The sequence below is a fragment of the Dermatophagoides farinae genome, unplaced genomic scaffold (genome assembly GCF_024713945.1).
Source record: "Dermatophagoides farinae isolate YC_2012a unplaced genomic scaffold, ASM2471394v1 contig11, whole genome shotgun sequence".
NCBI lineage: Eukaryota > Metazoa > Arthropoda > Arachnida > Sarcoptiformes > Pyroglyphidae > Dermatophagoides > Dermatophagoides farinae.
Genome location: NW_027461516.1, coordinates 22,530 through 47,080, shown reverse-complemented (window position 1 = coordinate 47,080; position 24,551 = coordinate 22,530). Strand labels below are relative to the sequence as shown.

At 33.7% G+C, this 24,551-nt stretch overlaps 1 protein-coding gene and 5 pseudogenes across 1 annotated transcript; 5 read left to right on the top strand and 1 right to left on the bottom strand.

The window, feature by feature from the left end:
• Positions 1-1,216: 1,216 nt before the first annotated feature.
• LOC142597932 (2-(3-amino-3-carboxypropyl)histidine synthase subunit 1 pseudogene) lies at positions 1,217-2,235 on the top strand (annotated as a pseudogene).
• Positions 2,236-3,305: 1,070 nt separating this feature from the next.
• On the bottom strand, positions 3,306-4,352 carry LOC142597931 (uncharacterized). Its single transcript, XM_075734934.1, is given in 7 exon segments — positions 3,306-3,407; positions 3,409-3,570; positions 3,572-3,615; positions 3,618-3,678; positions 3,680-3,910; positions 3,912-4,153; positions 4,334-4,352. Coding segments are annotated over 7 exon segments (861 nt in total).
• A 3,184-nt stretch (positions 4,353-7,536) lies between these two features.
• On the top strand, positions 7,537-7,657 carry LOC142597939 (5S ribosomal RNA; annotated as a pseudogene).
• Positions 7,658-7,824: 167 nt separating this feature from the next.
• LOC142597937 (5S ribosomal RNA) lies at positions 7,825-7,944 on the top strand (annotated as a pseudogene).
• Positions 7,945-8,111: 167 nt separating this feature from the next.
• LOC142597938 (5S ribosomal RNA) lies at positions 8,112-8,232 on the top strand (annotated as a pseudogene).
• A 167-nt stretch (positions 8,233-8,399) lies between these two features.
• LOC142597936 (5S ribosomal RNA) lies at positions 8,400-8,519 on the top strand (annotated as a pseudogene).
• Positions 8,520-24,551: the final 16,032 nt, after the last annotated feature.

Below are 24,551 nucleotides of genomic sequence, written 5' to 3'. Positions count from 1 at the left end.
GGAGATTTGTTTGGCGTTTTGCAACACCTTCAAATTTTAGATAAAGAAAAAGCAAAGTTTTATTTCGCTAATATTTTGCTGGCATTGGAATATCTACACGACAAAAAAGTGTTGTTTAGAGATTTAAAACCGGAGAATATACTTGTATCCATAAATGGATACTTAAAGTTGAGTGACTTTGGGTGTGCGAAAGAAGTAGATTTTCGGACCAACAGTATTGTGGGTACACCAAATTACATGGCTCCTGAAGTGTTGCTTGCTCGATCATATTCCGGCAGTTGTGACATTTGGTCCTTAGGGGTGATGTTGTACGAATTTTTGTTTGGTCCACTTCCTTTTGGTAACGACTCGACAAACCCGCTAGAAATTTGTAGATCAATCCTGATGAATAACTTGACGTTTCCAGAAAATTATACAGATAAAGAAACAAAAAACTTTATAGATAAATTATTGCAAAAGAATCCGATAAATCGGCTGGGCTGCGGGATTGCAGGTTTTACAGAAATAAAGAACCACGCATTTTTCACTGATTTCAATTGGGAAGCTTTAATTAATCAAGAGTCAACAGCGCCGTATACGGCAAACAACCTGCTAACAAATTTGCAAAATGAACGAGTTAAATTCAACGAAGAAACAATAAAGATTAGCACTAACGCTACTCGATGGGTGGAAAATTTTTAAATTAATTGTATTTTGAATTTTTTATTCTCGTAAATTAATTAGATCTCGAATTCATTTATAAGCGCTGGTAGATAATTATATTTGTAAAAATAGCGATGTATAACATTTATTCGAGATTTTTAGTCATACTTTCGTTGTAAGTGTTTTATTGAATTATGTTTTAGTTATTCTATATCCATTCTTACATGTATGCTATATGCAACATTTAGTGGTTATCTTTACGATCGAAAAGCTGAAAAAGCTTATGCCATGGTTGACAATATAAAAGTTAATCGATATGGACACATAATGAACATTGGAGAAGTCGCAGAATTAACAGCAAAATACGAATATAAAAATGACGTTCAAAAACATTGGAACAGTAATGTTATATTTTTATATCTGAATATATCGTCTATTGACAAATTCGGACGCAGACATGAAGTGATAGTGGATGACAAGATTTTCAAAGATGACGATATAATATCTTTCAATAAATCGTCTAAATGTAAATACTTGTTAGAAATTCCCAAACCTTTGAGTTTGAAAAACGAATATGCCGTTAGAATTAAGTATTCTACGTTACCTAAGGCGGTTTGTTCCAAAATCAATTAACACTTGGACAAGAAAAAAAATTAATAATTTAATAAATAGAGATATTTTGTAAACAGCGGGTCTATATAAATAATATAATTAGTAATCTTACCAAGCGAAAGAATAGTCAAATTTTCGTACGTTCTCAGTGATTATAACTATAGTTTAACGTAATTATGTTACCTTGGCTGAGCGATAGCAAGTATCAGTTACTTATTGAGTCGATTAATAAAGCACTGCCTCAAACTATGACTTTGAAATTATAAAAACTCTGACTCGTTTGAGTCAGGTAAAGCCAAATCTGTTTGTTTACAGTTTCCTGAAGGTTTATTAGCTTGGGCAGATACGATTGCGTTCTTGATTGAAGAATTTGCTGATGGTGAAATTGATGTTTTCGTGGTTGGTGACGTTGTGTATGGAGCTTGCTGCATCGACGATATAAGGGCTGCTTGTTTTGATTGTGACTTTTTGGTTCACTACGCACATTCATGTTTGGTTAAAGTAAGCGATATGGACGTGCCTTGCTTATACATATTTGTGAAAATTAAAATTGACCCTGAAGATTTTGTAAAAGCCATTAAAAATATTATATTCATGGTTTTGCCCGACGTTAGTGACGGTCACTCAAAGGAAGCGACCTTAACTAAGTTACATTTAAATGCAACCGTACAATATATCGATGTTGTTCATTTTGCTTACAGAAAATTAGTAGAAGACGGCTACGGCGACAGAATTTCTATTCCAATCTGTTCCCCATTAAGTCCCGGTGAAACTTTAGGATGTACATCCGCAAAACTAAATGGTAACTTATGTGTTTTTTTGGCAGATGGCCGTTTCCATATTGAAAGCTCCATGATTCAAAACCCACATGTTGTTTACTATAGATTTGATCCGTTTACAAGACGGATGTTCTTGGAAAAATATGACCATCAAGCGTTGTATCTTACACGAAACAGAGTTTTAACGCTCGATACGCATTAATCCGAGAGTAATTATATTAATGAGTACGCTGGGCCGACAAGGATCAGTCGGGCTTGTAGAGCGTTGCGTGGAGGTTGCGAAAACGTTGAACCTGCGATATCACATTGTTTTGATGAGCGAATTTCAGGTTCTTTATCTAAACGAATTTACTGCAGACTTGATAGTGAATGTAGGTTGCCCACGCATGAGCATTGACTGGGGCGCGGAATCTTGTCACATTCCTTTTATTTCAACGTTCGAGTTTTACCAATGGGCAGATTCTATAAAAAATAAAAAAAAAAATTATGTATTGAATTTTATCAAATGGACTACTTTGCGTCGGCAGGGGGTCCATGGGCAAATTATTATTTGAATGAACCTCGAAACGGCTCAATAACGATTATGAAAAAATTGGCATTTCAAAAATAATCTTTTGTTATTTTTTATCAGGTAAAAATCTTTTATTAACGAAGGACAAAACATTTGATAATATTTGATAATTAGGCACGTATAGCTAATAAAGTATTCATTATGAGAAGTGAGTCTGGAGAGTTTTGTTGACCTTTATATTCCAAGAAAATGGTATGTTTGAATTTTTTTGTTGGGAAGAGTGTGTGATTTTTCCTCAAGAAAAGGGTTTGGCAGTTGATATTTTTTTAGTTCAGTTTCCAATCGAATCATTGGATCAAACAGTCGCGGTGTAGCTCAAATAAACGTCGCCAAAGTTGATGAAAACGGTGTTGCCGTTCAAGGTGTACATAGTTTTATTATTGCTGATAACATCCACAAATCAGGAGATTCAGACGCTAGCCTACACCAGCTCTTTGCTGATAACAACATCGTCTGTGTAGAAGGTTCAGAATAAGCATATTACATTTTATTCAACTTGTCAATAAATCTATAAATTTTAAACCTAGTTTGCTTATGTTTATATTGTATTTTTCTTTCTGATAAATTTTTTATAAATCTCAGTAAACAAGGTACAAGTTAAAGTGCAGATTTACTGTGATATGCTTAAGTAAGTCATATGCTAAACTTGAATATGGTTGGAGCATAAATTTATTATTATAAATAAAAAAGAGATCATTCGCTTATGCATTTTTGCTCTTAGATGGCATTCTATATCTACCTAAAATTATAGAGTGATCGCGATGATAAGGTTCTAAACTAAGTTGTTCAAGTGTTTTAACACTTTTGTTTCTTTAAGGTATCGATTTCGGAAGCGTAGACTTGTTCCGGAGAAATAGTCGAGTCTACACATGACGCTTTAATGGAAATTAGGTAGTACCCTTGTGTTTTCAAGAAGTAGGAAGCGTTGAGCGCGACAATTCTGGACTGGTCGGGCTGAGCTACGTCAACTGAAAATAACATCAACCATTGTTATTATCATCCTGTATTCCACGGCATACGAGCATCTTCAATGATGGGAATGATGTTGGAGCGTTTCTTAGCCAAGTTTGTTAAAATCTCTTCCAGACCGGTGGCTGAACTCAACAGCGTAGACGCATCCCTCAGGTCCTACTATATCGGATACGTGAGAGACAGTAGTACCGTTGGCAGCTCCAAGGTAAAGAACTTTTGAACCAGGTTTAATCGGCATCGTTGAAATACCGTTGGTTATTGCGGCTCCAAGTTTACTTCTAAAAATATTCCAAAGACGGTATTCAGTTTTCTCTCCGTCTTCTGAGACAGTTTTCAATTCGCTTCTCTCCGTATACATTATCTCCAGGAACAAGGTTTTTTGTAACCAAAGCGTCAGCCTTTCCTTTAGCGATGTAGACACCTTCAAAGCATCGATTTCCTACTTCAAAAGGAATTACTATTGTTTTGGCTCCTTCGCGAAGACCGCCTCTGCGGTTTGGTGGATCGTTGTTACGTGGACCACCTCGACCTGGACCACCTCGACCTGGACCACCTCGACCTTTTGACAGGGCCTCCTCTTTGAGGTCCTCCTCTTTGGTTATTCGAGTTTCGAAGAACCTCCTCTCGCGGAGTCTCCTCTGCCGTTGAATGAGTTTCGACTTGAGCCGCCTCGAGAGTCGCCGCGGGGAGTCTCCTCGAGAATTTCCTTGAAAGCTACGTTTTTTCTACAGAAAATATGGAAATTGTCTTTACTTACCGCCTCTAAATGAATTCATGATTCCGCAAATGAGCGTTTAAAATAAGCACAAGCGTTTAATTATTGATTTATAAACCAATTACAAAAAAAAAAAAACTTGAACTTGTAGTGAAAGGATAGTACTTGCTAAGCCGAGATATTTGTGTAGCAGAACAGTTTTGGAATAATAGTGTTTTAAATTAAAATTATTCAAAAAAAAAAATTACTAAAAATTTTGTAGAAATACTCGATTATATATTTTATTCGCCACTGATGCAAAAATATGAACGGAAATTTTTTGTTATGCCGATCAAACAATTTTTGAGCGTCAACAAATACATCATCTAGCGAACACTTGGAAAGTTGATTTTGATAATGTTCAGAGTCGATGAAAATCGGATGCATAAATAAGATTTTTTTTTGCTGAATATTGTTTTTGACAATGATGTATGGACATGAGTCAACTAACAAAGGAAAAAGCAATATAATAACAAATTAGTGGTATTCCTGCATGTAAGAGCGCAATCATTACCGCGTTAAAGCACGCTACCAAAAACAGATCGCTTTTTGCCAGCCACATTAACTGAAATTGAAATAGCTTTTGTCTCTAATTTTTTGTCGTTTAAAATTTGATAAAGTGTGTTCGTTATTCAAACTAGAATAATACTGATCCTTAAAGGCTGTCGTCGTGTTTGTCGTTATCACATTAACCTGGAGCTGAAAATTTGACATTAATTAATGCTGAGTCGAGCAGTTTATTCTTTATATTAGCGTCGCTTACAGGGTGTACTACCACAGAAACAACTGAGTTATATTGATCAAAAAATAATGTTCTCTCTTTAAATCGCAACTAAATGCATCAAAATCACACTTCTGACTCATTGGGTCATTTCGTTTTTGAATAGTATAAAAAACATATAATTATTTTGGTTCTAGAATTTTTAATTAATTAATTTTTTAATATGTCCCCATGAAATAAAGAAGTAAAGTCAGCTATTTTTTTCAAGATCGGACAAAAATAAATAAATGTAAATTTCGCTGAAATGAGTAGAAGCAATTACGATTCTAGTGTCAACACATGGTCTCCTCAAGGAAAGATTTATCAAATTGAATACGCTTTTGAAGCCAGCAAGCAGGGAACGTGTTGCGTTGGTGTCTGTTCAGCAAACTCAGTTGTTATCGTTTCAGCCCGTAGAAACGTTAGTAAATTAGCTGATATGAATTCTAAAATATTAAGAATTGTCGATAACAGCGTCGCATCGTTTAGCGGGATTATCAGTGACGCTGATTACGTTTTAAAAAAAAATAAGAGAGGAGTGCAAACGCTGGCATTACTTACACAACGAATACCCTCCTTACACTTTTTATTGCGACGTTTTTCACAAGTTGGCACATGAAAATATCATTGTCGAAAGTCGACGTCCTTTTGGTTTTGTTTCGCTTATTGGAGTTTACGACGCTGAAGGCCCTCATTTGATCGAAAACTATGCCTGACGGGGACTACCAGCTGTATGAAGCTTACTCAATAGGTAGAAACAATCAAAGTGCAAGAACTTACTTAGAAAAAATACAACCTCATCTTAAAAACATGTCTGACGATGAACTACTGGTTCATTCTCTTAAAGCAATACTCTGTACTTTTTCGGAAAGTAACGTAGATGCATCTGCTGAAAACTTCGAAGTCGTTATACTTGATGGTATTAATTCGTTTAAACAACTCAGCATAGAAGAAGTCTCTTATCTTTATAATAAATCTTTATCGACAAATGAGTAATTTTGTTTGGAATATCTCATTTGATCTGTCGCTCTTGTTGATTTCTTTTACAGATTTTACATTCAATTATCGTATTCGATAATTGTTTTTGAACTTTTTATTTTTCTAAAAATATAGTGACACAGCAAGCTAGAATTTCGGATATGTATTTTTTTTAGTTGAAAGATAGTTTCATTCTTTAATTAAATTATAGTTTGGCATAACCAAAATTGATTTTAAATAAACTAGTACATATCCATTAACCGTATTCTCATCGTGTCGTGAACTTTGTTTTATTAAATTAAATATGTTTATTGAATGTTTGTCTACGACGTAAAAAACTGGTGTTGTAACATTAACACCTGCTTATGATCCAAATCTTAACAAAATATGAACTTAGAACGTGTTACTATAGCCATAGATTATAACTTTTAACTATTATTTTCTAATTTAGTATAATAGTTTCAGTATTCATTTAAATTATTAAGCTAATGAATAAATTTAGATGTTTTGTAACTATTTCGAGGCTAAAAACAAACAAGTTTATTTTCAATTTTTTTTACTTAAAATACTTGCCCTATTAATCAAAACACGATTTCTATATGAACATTCTCACTCATGTCACATATATAACGTTTAGCTCTGATAATCTTTAAAATCGTAAATTTTATAAATTTAATAAGTATCAATTATTTGTATGGCGAGTAATTAGCAGGAATGAATAGATCCTCTACTGCTGATTTTACCTCATAGATAATTAAAAAACCAATTAACAATATACAAAATATATTGATAAAAATAAGATATGATTGGTAAATAAATAATGATATAACAGAGAGAAAGTATTTTTTTAATTAGACATAGAAAGTCTTTGTTCTTATCACAAAATAAATTTGAATTTGGCGAATACAATTTTTTTGCTTTAATGAACGTAATTAACATAATATAATGTATTATATAAGTTGTTACACGCTGCTGATATACTAATAAGGAAGCAAATAAAGTTATCATTTAATTTGATTTTTGAATTTATAGAAAATCAAAACAAGTAGTTACTTAAGATTATGAAAAATAGTTTTTCTTGACCAATGTATTGATTTAATATAAAAAAAACAAACTAACTTAAAATATATAGGCTTGGCAAAACAAATAAATTAAAGCCACCGGTGGTGCTCTTACAAATTTAAAATTATATATGTTGTCAGAGTTCTTATCGCAAGCACATTAAAGATTGAATACTATTAAACTAAGGCTGTTAAAAAAAACCTAATATTTTGCATATTGTTTGTTTCAACAGTTTAAAGGTATTAGAACATTGTTTATTAATTTCTCAACAAAATTCATATTTTAGTTCTTTTTGATTCCCACAATAATATTTTTTTTTAAACATTTACAGTAAAAGAAATTTTATTCGTAGTTATTAACAGACTGGTTAAATGCAGATTATAAAGAAAATAAAACTTATGTTATCGTTGACGACCATACTAAGTTGAAAGTCGCAGATCCCATCAGAAACTCTGAACGCAAGCAACTTAAGGCCTGGTTAGTACTGAGCTGGGGGACCGCTCGGGAATCCCAAGGTGTTGTCGACTTTTTAAATGTTATAAAATTATTATTTTTTGGATGTAAAATATTAATTATACAAAAATATAAAGAATTAGTTTTTTTGGATTTTTAAAATTAAGTTGAAAAATTAGTGCGTGGTTATTAGCAGATTGGCTAAATACATATTATCAAAGAGAATAAAACTCACATTATTGTTGACGACCATACTAAGTTGAAAGTCGCAGATCCCATCAGAACTCTGAACGCAAGCAACTTAAGGCCTGGTTAGTACTGAGCTGGGGGACCGCTCGGGAATCCCAAGGTGTTGTCGACTTTTTAAATGTTATAAAATTATTATTTTTTGGATGTAAAATATTAATTATACAAAAATATAAAGAATTAGTTTTTTTGGATTTTTAAAATTAAGTTGAAAAATTAGTGCGTGGTTATTAGCAGATTGGCTAAATACATATTATCAAAGAGAATAAAACTCACATTATTGTTGACGACCATACTAAGTTGAAAGTCGCAGATCCCATCAGAAACTCTGAACGCAAGCAACTTAAGGCCTGGTTAGTACTGAGCTGGGGGACCGCTCGGGAATCCCAAGGTGTTGTCGACTTTTTAAATGTTATAAAATTATTATTTTTTGGATGTAAAATATTAATTATACAAAAATATAAAGAATTAGTTTTTTTGGATTTTTAAAATTAAGTTGAAAAATTAGTGCGTGGTTATTAGCAGATTGGCTAAATACATATTATCAAAGAGAATAAAACTCACATTATTGTTGACGACCATACTAAGTTGAAAGTCGCAGATCCCATCAGAACTCTGAACGCAAGCAACTTAAGGCCTGGTTAGTACTGAGCTGGGGGACCGCTCGGGAATCCCAAGGTGTTGTCGACTTTTTACATTTTTATAAAAATTATATATTACTACTGTATTACTGTAAAATCATGAGATATTAGTGTGTTTGATGTTACTAGAGCCTAAATAACAATATAATTGATTAGAGCATTAAATTAGATAAAAAACTATTTTTTTGAATAGATTGTGTATAAGTTGTATAAATTGATAAGTAGTTAACAACGTTTAATCCTTGTTATATGAGAATATCAATACATACGCTTGTATACAATTGGTCAATTAACGCGTTTTTATGGTTTTTTTTTTTTGATTTAACGAATATTTGACAATAAGTACGGTGACATAATTATTTAAAACTATGATTCATTGTGTTACATTGTTATCAGTAGCTGATATGCTTACTAAAACATAAACTGTCTTGGGATCTATATTCGGTTATTTATTACGCGTAAATATTAAAGATAGTTAAGTTAAATATAAAGAACAAAATGACGAATAACAAAAAAAGACACTAAATGATCATGCACCCTAAAATGAAAAGTTTACTAAGCCTGTGTATATTGTATAAAAGTAATGCAAGTTGGTTTTGATTCGAATATTGAAAGTATGTTAGTAAATAACATTTTATTATAGGTATTTGTCCAGGTAAGAGAGAAAGAAGTCTAGCCTTAGCAAAAGAATTCAGTGAATTAAAAGTATACAATAAAAACAGTAATTCTGTGAGTTTTGCCGCAAACAAAGAGTCTGAATTAAATTCATTTTCTCATGAGTTAAAAAATACGAATTACTACGGATTTTCTCAGAGTTCCGTTAGAGATGATTGTTCTGATGTAGAAGAAGTGATTACATCAAGTGTTTCAGTAAATAATGTGATTAAACAAGACTACGACTCAGATTTAGACGAAGATTGGGATATTGAAAAAACCTGCAATTTGATTTTAAAAGCATCGCGGTATTCAAGCTATCATTAACGAACTGAAGTCTGAAATCAACCAATTGAAAATAAAAAACTCAACTAACAACAACCCACTTTTTTTGGAACGTGACGTTGTTTCGGATGTACGCTATTCAAACCAAGACATAAAACAGAGCATGAGTATAAAAAATTCAAACGAGTACATTGTGTTGGAAAAAAAATATAAATTATTACTACGGGAAAACGCAAGGATGAGAATCTATTTAACTGCAAACAATGCAAATGTAACCGGAAAACTAGCCGTAGAACATTTGTTTGATCAGCAAACTGTAAAAAATTTGTTTGTTTCAGACTGCCAGTGTTCGCAAGCTTTGTCTTACATTTTGGAAGCGATCGAGTCAAATTTGCAAGGGTGTACATACAAATTCTTAGAAGAAAGAATAAATATCTTGATAAAACAGCGTGATGAGATGTATCAACGGTTACTGGACAGCCAAAACGAGCTTTTGAAATACGAGATGGTTGTCGATACTGATCCTTTCAAAGCTCAGAGTAAATTAAAAAATGAGGTTACCCTTGATTCTGCGCTAACTTTGGAAAACCAGCGTTTCGTGTTAATGAAAATGCTTAATGTGTCTCAGTTGCAAATCAATATGTTGAACGAACAGCTTTTTTAAGGAAAAAGAAATCAGCAGATTGTGGAAACCCGAAATTCGTCGTTATTTCAAGTATTTGTCAGTCTTTTTTGATAACTGCTGGAGTCCAGTCCTCGATACATCAGTTGCAAGTTCACAGACGCCATGGAAAACTCAAAATCAAGCTGCAAAACATTTCGTATTTCGAACTAGATAACACTGACAAGGAACAGTACATTGAAAAATTCGAAAATCAACGAATCAAAGATCAAATTCAAATCGACTATTTCATCAATAAAATCAAACAGCTTGAGAATGAATTATCAAAAAAAAATGAAATACGCATAAAGTATTAATTTCTGCATTGAATAAGTATTAAATCAACTTATTGCATTAGTGGATATGTTTAGCACATACCGGATCGTACATTTGCATCTCTAGCATGTAATTCAGCTTATTTTTTATATCTTTCTGTTCGTTTAAGTTGAGAGATATGATTTTTAGATTTTTACTTAGTTCTTCGCTTGCATTATCTGGCTCGAGTAAAGCAATATATTCTTTGATCTTAAGTATAAACGTACTTAAAATAGAAACCAATTGTTCTTCTAAGTAGGAATGACTTAATTTTATTAAATGTTCTGTAATATACAAAAAACACTTAGTACTAAAAAATGTCACTAAGTGGACTAAAGCTAAAGATAATCTTGAAATGACAACGAAGTCATGTTCTTGATAATAAGTTTTGGTCGACAGTGTAGGAAATATTTTGTCTCCGTGTAACTGGATCTCAGTGGTGTTTAAACTCAAAAAGCCAATAAAACCGAAACAAGTTCTATTTCGATTTGTGAAACGTTTGTCTTCATGATATTTCTGTATCTTGGAATAGACTGGATAAAACACTGAATTGAATCAATGATTTCACACCTAGTTTCTGGAAAATTGATACCGATAAATAGTAATGTTTTCTTTATTAACGAGAATTTAGAACGGTAATTTGTGTTAGATGCAATCAGGGTAGATAAAATTGCAAAAACAAGTTTTGTTATTACAAATCCACTATAAGAAGAATGACAATTAGATAGTATGTGTGCCACTGTAGTTTCATCAAACTTTTCTGCATCATTCAGTATCTTATTGTAATTATTTGAAAAGAACAATAATTCGTTTATCACTGTTTCCGTATAGCTTTTCATGCATAAGGTCATATTATTAAACATTTCCGTCAAAAGCTCAAGTTTAACAAAGTTTTTTAACGAGTGCGGCTTGAGACGTAAATTTTGTACCATCGAGGCAAAATTAACAACGAGATTCGAATTAGAATTCGATAATGTCTGCCGCCTGTGCTTAGATCTTCTTTTTGCATCAACAGTTTTTAATTTTTTCGATACCATGTTTAAATAGTTCGAGTTTTCTTTAATTTCTTGGTAGCATTTTATTTTTAGTCTAATATGGGTATTTAGCGTTAAACTTACTCTTCATGTGACGAATTAAGTTTGTTTAGATTTGAATTAGAAATCTGAGAAACCTCTGTTTCTGATTTTCTACTATCTTTGGTGACTAATTCTTCGAGTTCGCTTAGTTCATAAGTAAACTGATCTTCTTTGTTGTTTAAGTCGTCAAAAGCTTCGTTTGCAAACCCGTTTAGGTATTGACTTGATTCTTGATAATGTTGTTTGATATGCTCATATATTAGTTCGTATTCATTACTAATGGCGAGAAGTATAATAGTTTTCAACATTACTACAATGTCATTGATATTTGGTTTTTCATCACTAGATGTGTTACATATGTTCAAATAAATTGTGAATAACTCACTAAGTAAAGAAGTACTTCGAATGTCGTCCACAGGAGAACTCAGACATTTAAGATATTTCTTATATTCATCCGAAAAAGAATCTTCTTGCTTGAGATGGTCTTGAAAATCCATTTGGCTCACACTCGGATAATCCCATAACACACCAATGTTGTCTTTCTTATTTCCAGTTGACCATTCAATACAGTCCTCTTTCAAAATATCATGCTTTTCATCGTCTGTTATTGAACCGTTAGAAAAATATTCATAGCCATTTGAATTTGATGATGAGCTAAATGTATCGGCTGGTTTATTCTTTAAATCGTTTTCAATTTTGATTAAATACTTGGGTATTGAAAAATTTAAATCCGGATTCGTCGTTTGGTAAATTTTTTCGGCAGGCTTGAACAAATCTGATTCATTCAACGTTAGAATTTTTTTATTTTCGCACAATTTTTGTAAAACATCTATAATCTTTTTGTAAAAACTCTCTAGAAGTTTAAAATACTCGTCTGTCGTTTCGTAATGATAGTTAGTTTGTAAAACTTTGAGATTATGAGCCAAATTATCAAAACAAGTTAACGTGAAAGAATCAATTATCTTTACTGAAGTAGCTAGCTGCTTGCGAGTTTTCCTCAATTCTTTGTAACAATAATTAATAATAAATTTAACGTATGAAAACTTGTTTGAATGATTATATAAAGAAATTAAAAGTGCTTGACCATAAATAAAATTAACTTCTGAAGTGCAAATATGATTTGCAAAATTTTGTAAATGAAAAAGTTTATCTTCGTTCAAAAAAAACTCTAGCTAAAAGTTCTTGATAAGTGCTTATATAAATGTCATAATGCGATACGTCGGTAAAACCGGGTAAATTACGTTCAGCCAATCCTAACTGGTTGTAATTAGCACAATCATGAATAAAGTAATTGAGAAAATTACTTTGTTTGTTTGCTTCATATAATTGGTAGGCTGTCTCTATAAACTTGTTTGAGGTGAATAGATCGTAATAAAAAAGAGGCGATTTCGTTGAAGAAGTTAGCAATAAGTATTCGTTTAAAGCGTCATCGTTGTATTCATATTTGATCATGTCACAAATAATGTCAACGATGTGCCCTTCGTTTTTTAACGATGTTATTAAGTCATTGTTGTAAATAACATATTCCAGATCTTTGCAAAAATTATCTAATATTTTTATAGCGAACGGAAAACCTTCGTAAGTATTATTAATGATAGTTGCTATCTCTAATTCTAAATTCAAAGGAAAAGATTGGTTGGGAAGATCTATGTGTTCACTTTCGCCATTGGCTAATCTTTCATTAATATACTGGTTGATGTCGTCAAACAAAGTTTCACTGAATATTTTATCAGGTTCATTCATTTTAACGGTGTTTGGCTGTTAATCTGATTTTAAGAATTCCAAATTTAATTTTGAAAAAATCATGGTACTAAGTAAAGCAGTTTAAATTGCCTAAAAGCACTAATTACGGGTTTTGAGAAAATCAAAATCGTCAACTTGAATAATTGCTTATTGAAGATTAAATCAAATAAATTTTTTTATAGCCAAAATCGCCTTTCAAGCCAATTAATTGTAATATGAGTTTTTTCGCGACAAATGAAGTAAAAACAGACGAAAAAGGATTATTACTTGAATCAGACCTAATAAAGTTTGTGAAGTATATTACAAACAAGCCGGGTAATAACGTTTGTTTTGATTGTGGTCTTAAGTCTCCTAAATGGTGTTCTGTGACATTCGGTATTTTGCTCTGTTTAGAGTGTGCAGGCAAGCATCGAGACATAGGGGTTTCGTATTCTTTTATCAGATCTTTAGATCTTGATCCACTGAAAAAAGAAGAGGCCGTTCGTTTAGATTTAGGCGGAAATAACCTTGCCGATAAATTTTTTAATTTACAAAAACCAATAGATTACACTTCTAAAAAAGCAAAACTATATAAAGAGTATATAAATCAACTTTACGAATGTTTTGTAAATTCAGACGAAGAAAAATTACTAAAACTTACGGATTTTAGCGTACTTCAAAATAACTATGAGGAAGCTTCAGACATATCAGAACCAATTTTTTATAATGAAGCTGCAAATGTATTAAAAGACGAAGATTTTGACGCTTCTGATTCTGAGTTCGACTTTGACGCTGAATTCGAACGTGCGCAGCTCAAGACTAGTTTGGATGTGACAAAAAATAAAAAAGAAAACTCCGTTGAAGAACTATCAATACCTGATGTTTCCAGATACCAAGGAATTGGCAGAGATTCAGATATGGTTGAAGCAATGTATGATTCCATGACGGAAGGCAATGAAAGTTTTGAAATTATATTGGATCTCGTTGGATCGATTAAAAAGTTTGTTGGACGTTCTTAATGTGCTTATAAAATCATAGAAATTAAAGCTCAATTACAAACATTGCGATAAATAGTTTTAATTGAACTTTCAATTATTTCAAATATATCTTTTCTAGTGCAATTCGGATATGAGTTTTTTTCAAGCAGGACTTCAATACGGCTAGTGCTTTTCCAATCAACTTTTTTTTTCGTATCATCCGAAAATCTGTATCTTGATAGATATAGCATTTTCAATATTCCATCCAATGGGTGTGACTGACAATAATACGAATTTCATCGTCGCTCATAGCGGCCAATTTCCCGAGAACGACTCGTTTATATTCAATGGGAGGAATTATTTCGGTTGAAAGTTTTTTGTTTCTAGGGCAATAACATTGCAAATTCAAATAATTTTCTTTACACATTGCGTTTAAAGGACACAAATGGAAATCATCTAAGCAAGATAGATTTTCACCAACAATAAAAAGGTTATTTGAAAGCTTGCTACTATTTTTATTTATTTTCGGAATGCTGTTAGAGTCATGTAGGTTTTCTTTTTTATTGTTAAGCTGAGATCGGAAAGATAAGTTAAGTTCACTTGGTTCTATTAGTGTTCCTTTGTCGCATCCAATAGGCTGTGTGTAATAATCAATAGACTTATCATTACATTTACATTTGTATATATTTTGTTCAGGTTGGCACGTCGCTTCAGACAGACACCGATCATAATCTGGATTACAAAGATTAGTTTTCTCACATTTGAGTTTTGCATTATGCAACATCAGTAAATGGTTTCGTTTCTTCAGTTTTTCTAAACCTAAATGATGTTGCTGGCTTTCTGTCTCTTGGTCATGATGGTTGGATAGATATCTCTGCGTTTTTTTTGTACCATATCTTTTGATCTTGCAGAGTCATATTTTTAATGAGGTACTGTAGATCATCTAACGGGATGTCTTTAATCAATGCATATAATTCTACAATGGGTTCTTCATGAAACGGATAGCGGGGGTCGAGTTGAAAATCCATGTCATTGTTACACATACAGAGGTGTCCGCCGTAAACGTTTTGACAAATTTGTGATTGTTTTAAATTTTTGAATTGATCATAATAAGCACTATTAGGACAAGGTTTTTCATTAAAATCAATACATTCATCAATATCTTCACACTTGTTTTCCGTTGGGTTTAAAACCTTTAGGACAACCACAATAAAATGAACCTGCTGTATTGATGCAAAGCTCATCGAACTGGCAAACTGAATAACCACTTAAGTTGACTGATTCACACTCATTAATATCTAAACAAGTTTTTCCATCAGGTTGAAGTTCATAGCCTGGAAAACAAGCACAGTGGTAGCCTCCTTCTGTGTTAACACATTTGTGAGAACATTGAGAAGTATTGTTGAGACATTCATTGATATCAACACAGGTTCTCCCGTCCTTATCTAATTGATACCCTGGTTTACAGTCACACTTATATCCTGGTGATAGATCGATACAAATATCAGAGCAATTTGCCAACCCTTCTTTACACTCATCAATATTAATACATCCTGTTCCTGATACTTTACCGTCTCCTCTGTATCCAGGAGTGCATTGGCAACGAGGCATTGTAGAGAGAATGTCCACGATGTTTTTTGGCTACTTAAAATTTAAAATCTAGTTTTACTTACGTTTGGCGTACTAATGCAGTTTGCCAAAGGGTGACAATAGTTTTTGACGTAACAGCACATTCCTAACACATTCACGTTACATTGAGCGATCTCAGCTATTAAATTAGGTTCGTTAGGAACTTACAAATGGATGCTGCATTATCGTTTGTGAGTATTCCATTAAGTAAAGAAACAACAGACATGTTTGATTATTTTTTATGAGGATTGTGGACTTCTAAAAAAATGAAGTGTGTGGATTTATAGCAATGATATATTAATTGAATAGAAGAAATAATAAAAAGTTATGCGCGAGACTATACGGTCTTGATCACGAAAGCACAAAGAATATTTTAAAGCTAAACCATTCAATTGTCGAATATGAGTTTTTCAGACCATAAAGCGAAGTTACTTCGGAATTTTAGGAAGCTTTTTTTTTTCATTGGAGGTAAAATATTCGATTCACCTAAACGATACATTATCAGCTCGTTGTTAACGGCTGCTTTGCTTGGAGGTTTTTTATTTACTATAAAGTTTGAAAATCGTGCAGATGTGCTTTATGCCATGCCGATAAGTCAGAGTAGATCTGATCTTGCAAAGCAAGCGGCTATCTTTGGAGCTCCACCGAGGATTAATATGTTATTTTTAATCAGCTCGGACAATTCTAATGTGTTAACGAAAGAATCATTAGGGAAACTGAAATCCCTTGTAGATTACATCTCAAATGATTTAACAATTCCTTCAAACCCCGAAATCAATTACTCAGAAATATGTTACCGGCAACAAATGCAGTTTGGTGATATGGATCAATCCGATTGTGTAGTTCGAAGCGCTTTAGATATGTATGCCAAAGAAAATCTATTTGGTAATCAAATTAGTACCAGACAATGGCCTTATATCCCTAATGTCATCAATAACAAAATTGTGAAAGCTGATTTAGCAATGATTCAACCTGAAATTATTGAAATGCCATCTGGTATAGTGCGTGTTACAAGTGCAACTGGTTTTTTAATAATTTTTGAAACTTCTAATCACCCAGAAAAAGCTCGTCACAGTTACGAATGGGAAGGGGAACTTATTAGATTCATAAATGAAGATATAAAGCCGTACTCACATAATTCTGGTGTTAATCCAAATTATGACGCTGGCATTGTAAATACTTTGGTTAATAGAATTTTGAACCTATTTACTAAGAAAGAAGAGAAAAAGGATGCAGAACGTTTGGTTGCTAAAAAATATAAAGATTACGATCAGTTTAAAAACTTTAATATTATAGTCAATGCTCAAAGATCATGGCAAGATGAACTTACTAGAACAACAAATTTTGATAAACGTTTAGTTTTTGATTATGCAGCAGCTGTGATATTGATATTTCTTTATATGGCTCTAGTTAATCGTACTAAGAATTATGTTCGAAGTAAATCGATCTGTGGTATAATGGGTGCTGTTAGTGCTTTGTTAGGATTTGCTGCAGGTGCTGGAATATGTTATGCTTTTGGATTAAAACATACGCCTACTATGCACGCTACGCCGTTTTTAGTTTTAGCAATCGGGCTGGATAATACTTTTGTTGTGTTAAATTTTTTACACTTTAGGTTTTACATTTACAAAGAATCCAAAACTACGCTGTCAGAACGCCTTAGCTGAATCATGCATAGCATTATTTATCACAACGTTAACTAGTATTGTATCATTTGTTGTCGGAGCTATAGGTCCATACACGGCAATTAGGAATTTTTGTATTATCACGTCTTTTGGATTATTAGGAGGATTTATATTTAATATTATATTTTTCTATCCTATCTTGTGCCTTGAAGCAAAAGCTGAAAGTCAAGGGCGAATTTGGTTTTTGCCAGATCGCTTATTAGCTCGTTTGCGATTTTCAAGATTGACTATAGATAGCTACAAAATTTGGTTAAGAGAAAGAGCTCGACATTCAAGAAGTAATCCTGTGCCAATATATAGTATTAATTCTAATCAACCAAGATTGCCGGATAATGAAAATAACCGAGAATATGAATTACCTGATGTTGTGATTGACACTAGTATGATGTCTATTGATTCAAATAATCCTGAGGGGTATCGTTCTGAAAATGAAAGCAGATATCTTTTTGATATTAGCGATTTAAGAAAAAAGTTTATGAACTCTCGAACAATGTTTGAAGTTGCAACTATTCAATGGACATTAACTAAATTGCGAAACTCGATACTTTCAGAGAAAAAAAGACGAAAAACGCAAAATACGGATAGCGGTAGGTCTGTTATGAATTCTGAAAACAACAATATGGAAGTTGCAAATAACATACGACGTTATTCATCCACCGTTAGTTATGATTCTGTAAACATTAATAGCGGAAATTTATCAATAAGCGCTATAGATCGAATTTTAACTAAAAATACATTGGACTCTACGTCATCCGAAACAAGAAAAGAGTTTATCGAGCTTTCAAATGCATCTCTTAATAAATTATCTGTCATAGTAGAAGGTGCTCTACATATTTCAGCAGAACCTGAAGGGACAAAAGGTAGAAAAACGCATTTGTTTATACTACGGCATTTAGGCCCGTTGTTTCAGAGTAAAAAAGTAACGAGTTTCATTTTAGTTATCTTTGGATTGTATTTAATGCTCTCGTTAGTATTGGGAATATTTTATTTATCAGCAGGATTGGATTTGGAACATTTAACACCACCAGACAGTTACCTACGTGAAGCGTTTGATTTATCACATAGCAAGATTCAGCTGTTTCCGCAACAAACAGAAGTTATTATTACAGCTCCTAAATTATTAAAGAAAAACCAATATCAGACTCAATTTCCTAATGATAAAAACCAGCCTCCAAACTTAAAAGCTAGTGAATCATCTGATCTTTCTACTAATACAGCGGAGTTGAGTGGGGTCGAAAACAGATACACTAGAAAATTAGGGACGCCATTTGATGATATTTTCGAAGAGTATGTAGTCGACCCCCAGATGGATAGACACCTTTAACAGAAACGATTATGGCGTGTGTAACAAAGCAGCTGTAGACAGTTCAGTACCCGGAATTACTAGTTCAATTGAAAACATGGATAAATACTATAACAGTCTTGGTGAAATTTTGATGTGGGAAAAAGACACAATTCATGCGACTCTCGAGCTTGACAGAAGCTTGCGTAATTTAGCTGACACACAGGATGTAACGAACGGAATGACTCTCTTCTTACAGGAGAACGCTCACAAGATCTTAGCTGGAAAAACATCTGAAGAAAGAAGAACCATCTACTATACACAGCTTAACATTTGGCTCAGAGTCGGGATAATTGGCCGTCATTTAAGAGAACACTTCCACTTTGCAGACGAAAAAGAAAGTGACAACAACATTGTTCTTGCTGATAAAACTGTAATTCCACCTTTGAAAGCTTTTAAGATGATGTTGTTCCACTACAATTTCTTAAACTCTTACGTACAGAGCCGCTACATGATAAAGTTACGAGAAATAATGAACGCTTATTCTCAGGACTGGAGTATTTTAAATCACAAAACAGATACGAAAACAATGCCAGATATTAGGTCTCTGCAGTACAAAAAACATTTATCAAGTTATGAAACAGTCAAAGATATGTTGGTGGATTCGATAAAGTCGCTTCAGAGTAGCGGGAATTCTGAACAGCGCTGGCTACAAACGTCAGATTCAAGCAACTTAAGTCACAAACGCAACAAAAAACCGTCTGATCCAACCAAACTGATTCCCCATCTAGCCAAAGGCGACGCCCCACACCCTCGCTACAATGAAATATACAAGCGTGCCGGAATAGATCCGCTCGTCTCACTCAAACGAACGCTGTTCACATGTTTTTGCATTTATGGAAACCTTCCTGTATTTCGAAACAGACATTAACATCTGGTCGACCACGGCCGTTAGCATGATTACGGCTTTTGTTTCAATTGTAATCGTAAGCAGTTTTCTTGTTGCGAGGAACGTTTAACGTCCTTGTCATAGTATTCATGATCATATCTGTTGATTTGGGAGTCTTTGGCTTCATGGCTTATCTTTCCATCCATTTGAACATCTTAAGCATGATTTTGCTCGTTCTGAGCATTGGTTTCAGCGTCGATTACACTGTACACGTCATCCACACATATTCCCACACACTTGGGGAATAACTGCAAAAGACAGAACCATCGAAACACTAGTGCTGATATGCAATCCCATTTTCCACGGCGCTCTAAGCACGTCTGTCACGCTTTTGCCCCATCTACTTCCGGGAATATTACATTTTGAAAACTTTCTTCCACATGACGCTACTCGTCATTATATTCGGTTTTTATAAACGGAAGTATCTTCCTGCCCGCCCTGATGTCTAAATTTGGCGGCCACATGATCAATAACAAAAAAGATCAAGAGAAAACGTTCAAAAACATAAAAGAGCTTTTGTTCAAAATCTACGAACTACAAACCTGTTCTACAGAAGATTTCCAGTCTGCTATTAGCAATTGAACAATCTCGGACTGCTCATTTTGTTGCATAGTAATTTTAGTTATAAGCTCAAATATCGTTTATACAACTTACAAATAACTAAATATTAATTTTAAAAAACTAAATATTGTCGAATTAAAAATAAATATCTGTTCTACCACATATAAGAACATAATGATATGGATATTCGTTCTTTTTGCTCATCGCTGGCTGAATTTAAGTTTTTGAGTGAGTTTTCACCACCAGACACGGCGAAATCGACGCGCTTTTCAAAAAACTAGACCCGCTGGATCTTATCAATTACGACACTAGTTCGGTTTTGTATTTGACCAAGGATGAAATACAGTCTAACAAATACGAAATCGTCAAGTTTGGGGCCGTTTCAAAAATGGCGTGTGAGCACGATGTCAAGGCCAACCCCAAACTCATCGAGAAAGAGAAATTGGCGCTTGATTTTTTAATTAGACTGTTTGCGACTCAGCAGCTTTTTTCCTGCATAGAAATTCAATCTTTGTCTAAATCGAAAGTGGCAGCTTTGTGTGCAGGAAAAAAGCTTGAAAATTCTAGTTCATAAAGCTAACTCAGACGATATTCTAGCGAACTCTATTCTTACGACTCGAACCTGACGGAAATTCGCAGCGAGCAGGTAAAAACTTTTTTACGTTAACTCTGACAAACAGTATAGTAGTGTCGAGTACAATTGTTCTCGCTCTTCAGAATACGTGCTGGAAAAATTTACTGACAACAATTTCCTTATTAAAATTTGGCATCCTGCGTTTTGTGCAAAAACCAAAAAATTGACGATCTGATTCAATAGTTCCAATAAATTTATTTTGAAGTTTTTCTCTGAAAAATCAAGAAACAGCGTATTACTCGTTTCGGTCTAGACAATTATTTTTGATTGCTTCGCAGGACGAAGTCGACAGAGAAGTTTTAGACATTGTCAGTGTAAGAAGTATGCCTGCAGCGGCAGAACCCAAAAAATCTATTGACTCCGGTCTTTGGAGAATTTTTTAAATAATGTGAAGATGACAGACGCGTCTGAATTATGTAATAACGATGCAGAATACTACAAAATCGAAAAGATACCTTTCAGGCTGCTGTCAAAATACACTTCGTTCGGCAATTTTCATCGGGCAATCGAAAGTTTTAGGTGTAAGAACTAAGTTAGACGCGACTGGCAAGTATAAACACATAGACATTTGGCAGTACTGTCCAACTAATTACGGAAAATCTATGTTCCCTGAGGTTCGATCAAAAATTATTTCTAATGACAGTATCGAAGTACTAATCAGCAATCCCGTGCTTTGTGTAATGAAACAATTGCGGGAAGAGCGTGAAACGGACAAACTGGTTCGTTTCTCCAGTTGCAAACGCGTTAGATACAAATACGATCATTCAAAGTCCAATTTAGCGCGAGATGTGCCTAAATCGTTTACTAACGATGATTTATATAAATACAATTTGTTACCAGCCAACTTCATCGAGCAAAAAAGTTTTTTCGCCTTGATTGTTACTCTTCCATTTCGCATTCAGACTCGCTGATGTCGGCCTCTAAGTCTGGTGCTTCGTGGTTCAAAGCTAGCATTGAAGAATCAGGTAACGCGTCTATAAAGTTGGATGCTGAAAGAGCGAGGTTCGCTGCTCGTGTTGCTGCGCTTCGTGCTTCTTGAAGAGACTTTTTCTTTTGTTCTTCGAAAGCGCTGAGTCGAGGACCAAACGCTGTCCAACAACCTTTTGTTGTACAAACTGCTTCCTTCTTTCGAATAGTTTGGTGACAAACTTGCGTCGCTAAAACTGTTATCGAGAAAAATGTTTTCATCGATGAAATGAATTTCAGCTGCTCTACCCGCATAACAAAGTTTGTCGTATTTAGACACAAAATTGCAAGCTGATGCAACAGAGTCGAACTCGACAAAAACCCAACCAAAAATAGCTTTCGTAGTCGTACGAAAAAGTGTTAATATCATACGTATTGAGTTTGAGTATTTTTGAGCCAACTTTTGAACGTATTCAGAAGGATCTACGATTTGGTTGGTTCATGTTGACGAGCCTGAAATTCAAAACTATTCCACAGCTACGACAGGACTGAATTAAATCTGTGATTATTTCGTTGTAGTTTGACGGGATTGAAACTTCTTCGATAGAGAGGAGTGCTTTAATATAGATGGTCCTGGTCGGGATCTCTTGTTTTTTGAACTTAATATTTAAGTTGGACTCTAAGTGTTTATTAAGTAAGTAAACCAAGCGGGGGTATTTTGCAAAATAATCTTCAGGATAGTACAGTAAAGACAGCTTTTTTGTCGTTAAAATCTAGGAAGTTTATGTTTTTCGATAAATTTTCCAGGGAAACCGTGGAATTATACTTGAACAAACAAATTGCTTCCTCAGGCTTTTCAAAATCGATTTGTACAGCTTTATTTAAAACTTCGAATTCACCTTCATCAGCATTCAAACTTATGAATTTCACTACTCAAATATAAGTTCAAGTTTTTTTGGGAACTTCTATAAATATCGCGAAGTCTAAAGCGCCAAAACAAGTTAGTAATTCGTACATGTCAAACTGATTCCACGCTGGGCCGGCTGGTAAATTCACAAGCAAAGAGACAGGGCATCTACCGTTGTTGATGCAAGCCACCGTTCTGATGAACGCCGCGTTAGAACACTCTATACGGCTGATCGTGTCGTTGTAGGCTCGTCCCAAACTTTCACTATTCACATATATTGATGGCGTAATTCCAACTAACATGTTTCTTTTTACTGCTGATATTGCGGGTATAGTGACCTGCTGAGCAAGATCAAGTGAATACAAAATTCGTGGATAATTGGGGGGTCGTGTTATGTGCAACACTGATTCCCCAAAAAAAATTCCGTCTAGCACAGTGCAATTCGTAGCTTCTTGCGCAAATCTGAAGACTATCTTCAGACAGTTTATTTTCTGCATTCATTTCAGATGAGTCGAGGCAGCTTCCAGGAAGTACATTGGCCTTTATAGCAAGTAAACAGTTCAACAAAAACTCACACACAACTGACGCATAAAACTTCTGCGCTGAATCCAGAAACATATAAGCTGTAAATTCCGTCTGCCTGAGTGAACCCCATTCTTTTTAACAAAATGTCCTGATCAGGTAAAATGAGTTCGTGCTCGATTTTATCTGATTTATTGACTTTTAAGTTTCCATTGTTTTTTACCTGATCGTCTTCATTTGTTACGATGCTCCAGCCTGTTTTACGCTTTCCCTTTTTTTACAATTTGTGAGCTTTGCTTTTGACTTGAATCATTTGTGTGAACTGCAATTCCTTCTGTCATTTACTAACTTCAAAATTGGCAATGAAACAAGACGAGAGTACTTGTTTAGGTAAAATGCATTTAATAAAGCTTCGTGAATAATTTACTTCAAATTTAATAAAAATTATTTTTCATAGTAGATTAATACCGCTTTGCCCTTAGGCTCCGTGATGCAACAAGTATGGACTTAAATAACTAAATCGCATAACTCTAAAGTACGCTATAAGGGCTGTAAATTCTACAAATCTGTTTAAAATTGGTTTTGCTGTGGTATTTGCGAATTTCTCTATTAAATCGAAAAACAATTGTTTGTTGTTGTCTTGTTCTAAACGTCGTAAAGCGTTATCAAGTATACTAGTCTGATCAAATTAATAATGCATCCCGCTACAAACATTTCGTCGCAGATTATTTCGAAGATATTTTTGTAATTAAATAAATTAATCTTTACAAACAGTTGTCTGCCGTACTGCAACATTTCCCCGACTGTAATGTCTTTTTCGCCTAAAATTGAAATAAAAAACGGCGTAATATACTACCAATGCGTCTAGTATTTCTAAAACATTTGATGATGTTGAATTAGAAAGAATAACAAGAACAAAATTGTCATATAATTCATAAGTTAGGTTTGTCTGCTCAAGCATTTCGTCATAAGCTTTCAACAGTGACCCTGGAATTACATTGCAAATATCTGATCTGGCTTTTGAATTCAAGTTATATTCTAGTTTATCAAAATCTTGCTTTGCTGGTTCTATATTATTTTTAGTCAAAATAATATCAGCAAGCATTTTTGCCAGCTCGTCGTCACTCTTAAGTTTCAAACGAAATGTATGATGTAGATAACTTACTGATTTTGAAAAGTGTCTTTGAACTAAAGGGATTTTATGACTAAGAGATAAAAGCCCGAAGTATTTGATTGTCATTGATCAAATGCTAGTTTGTTTTCTAGATAATAAATTTAATTTAAAAATAAGCGGACTGAATTATTGTAAATCGAAT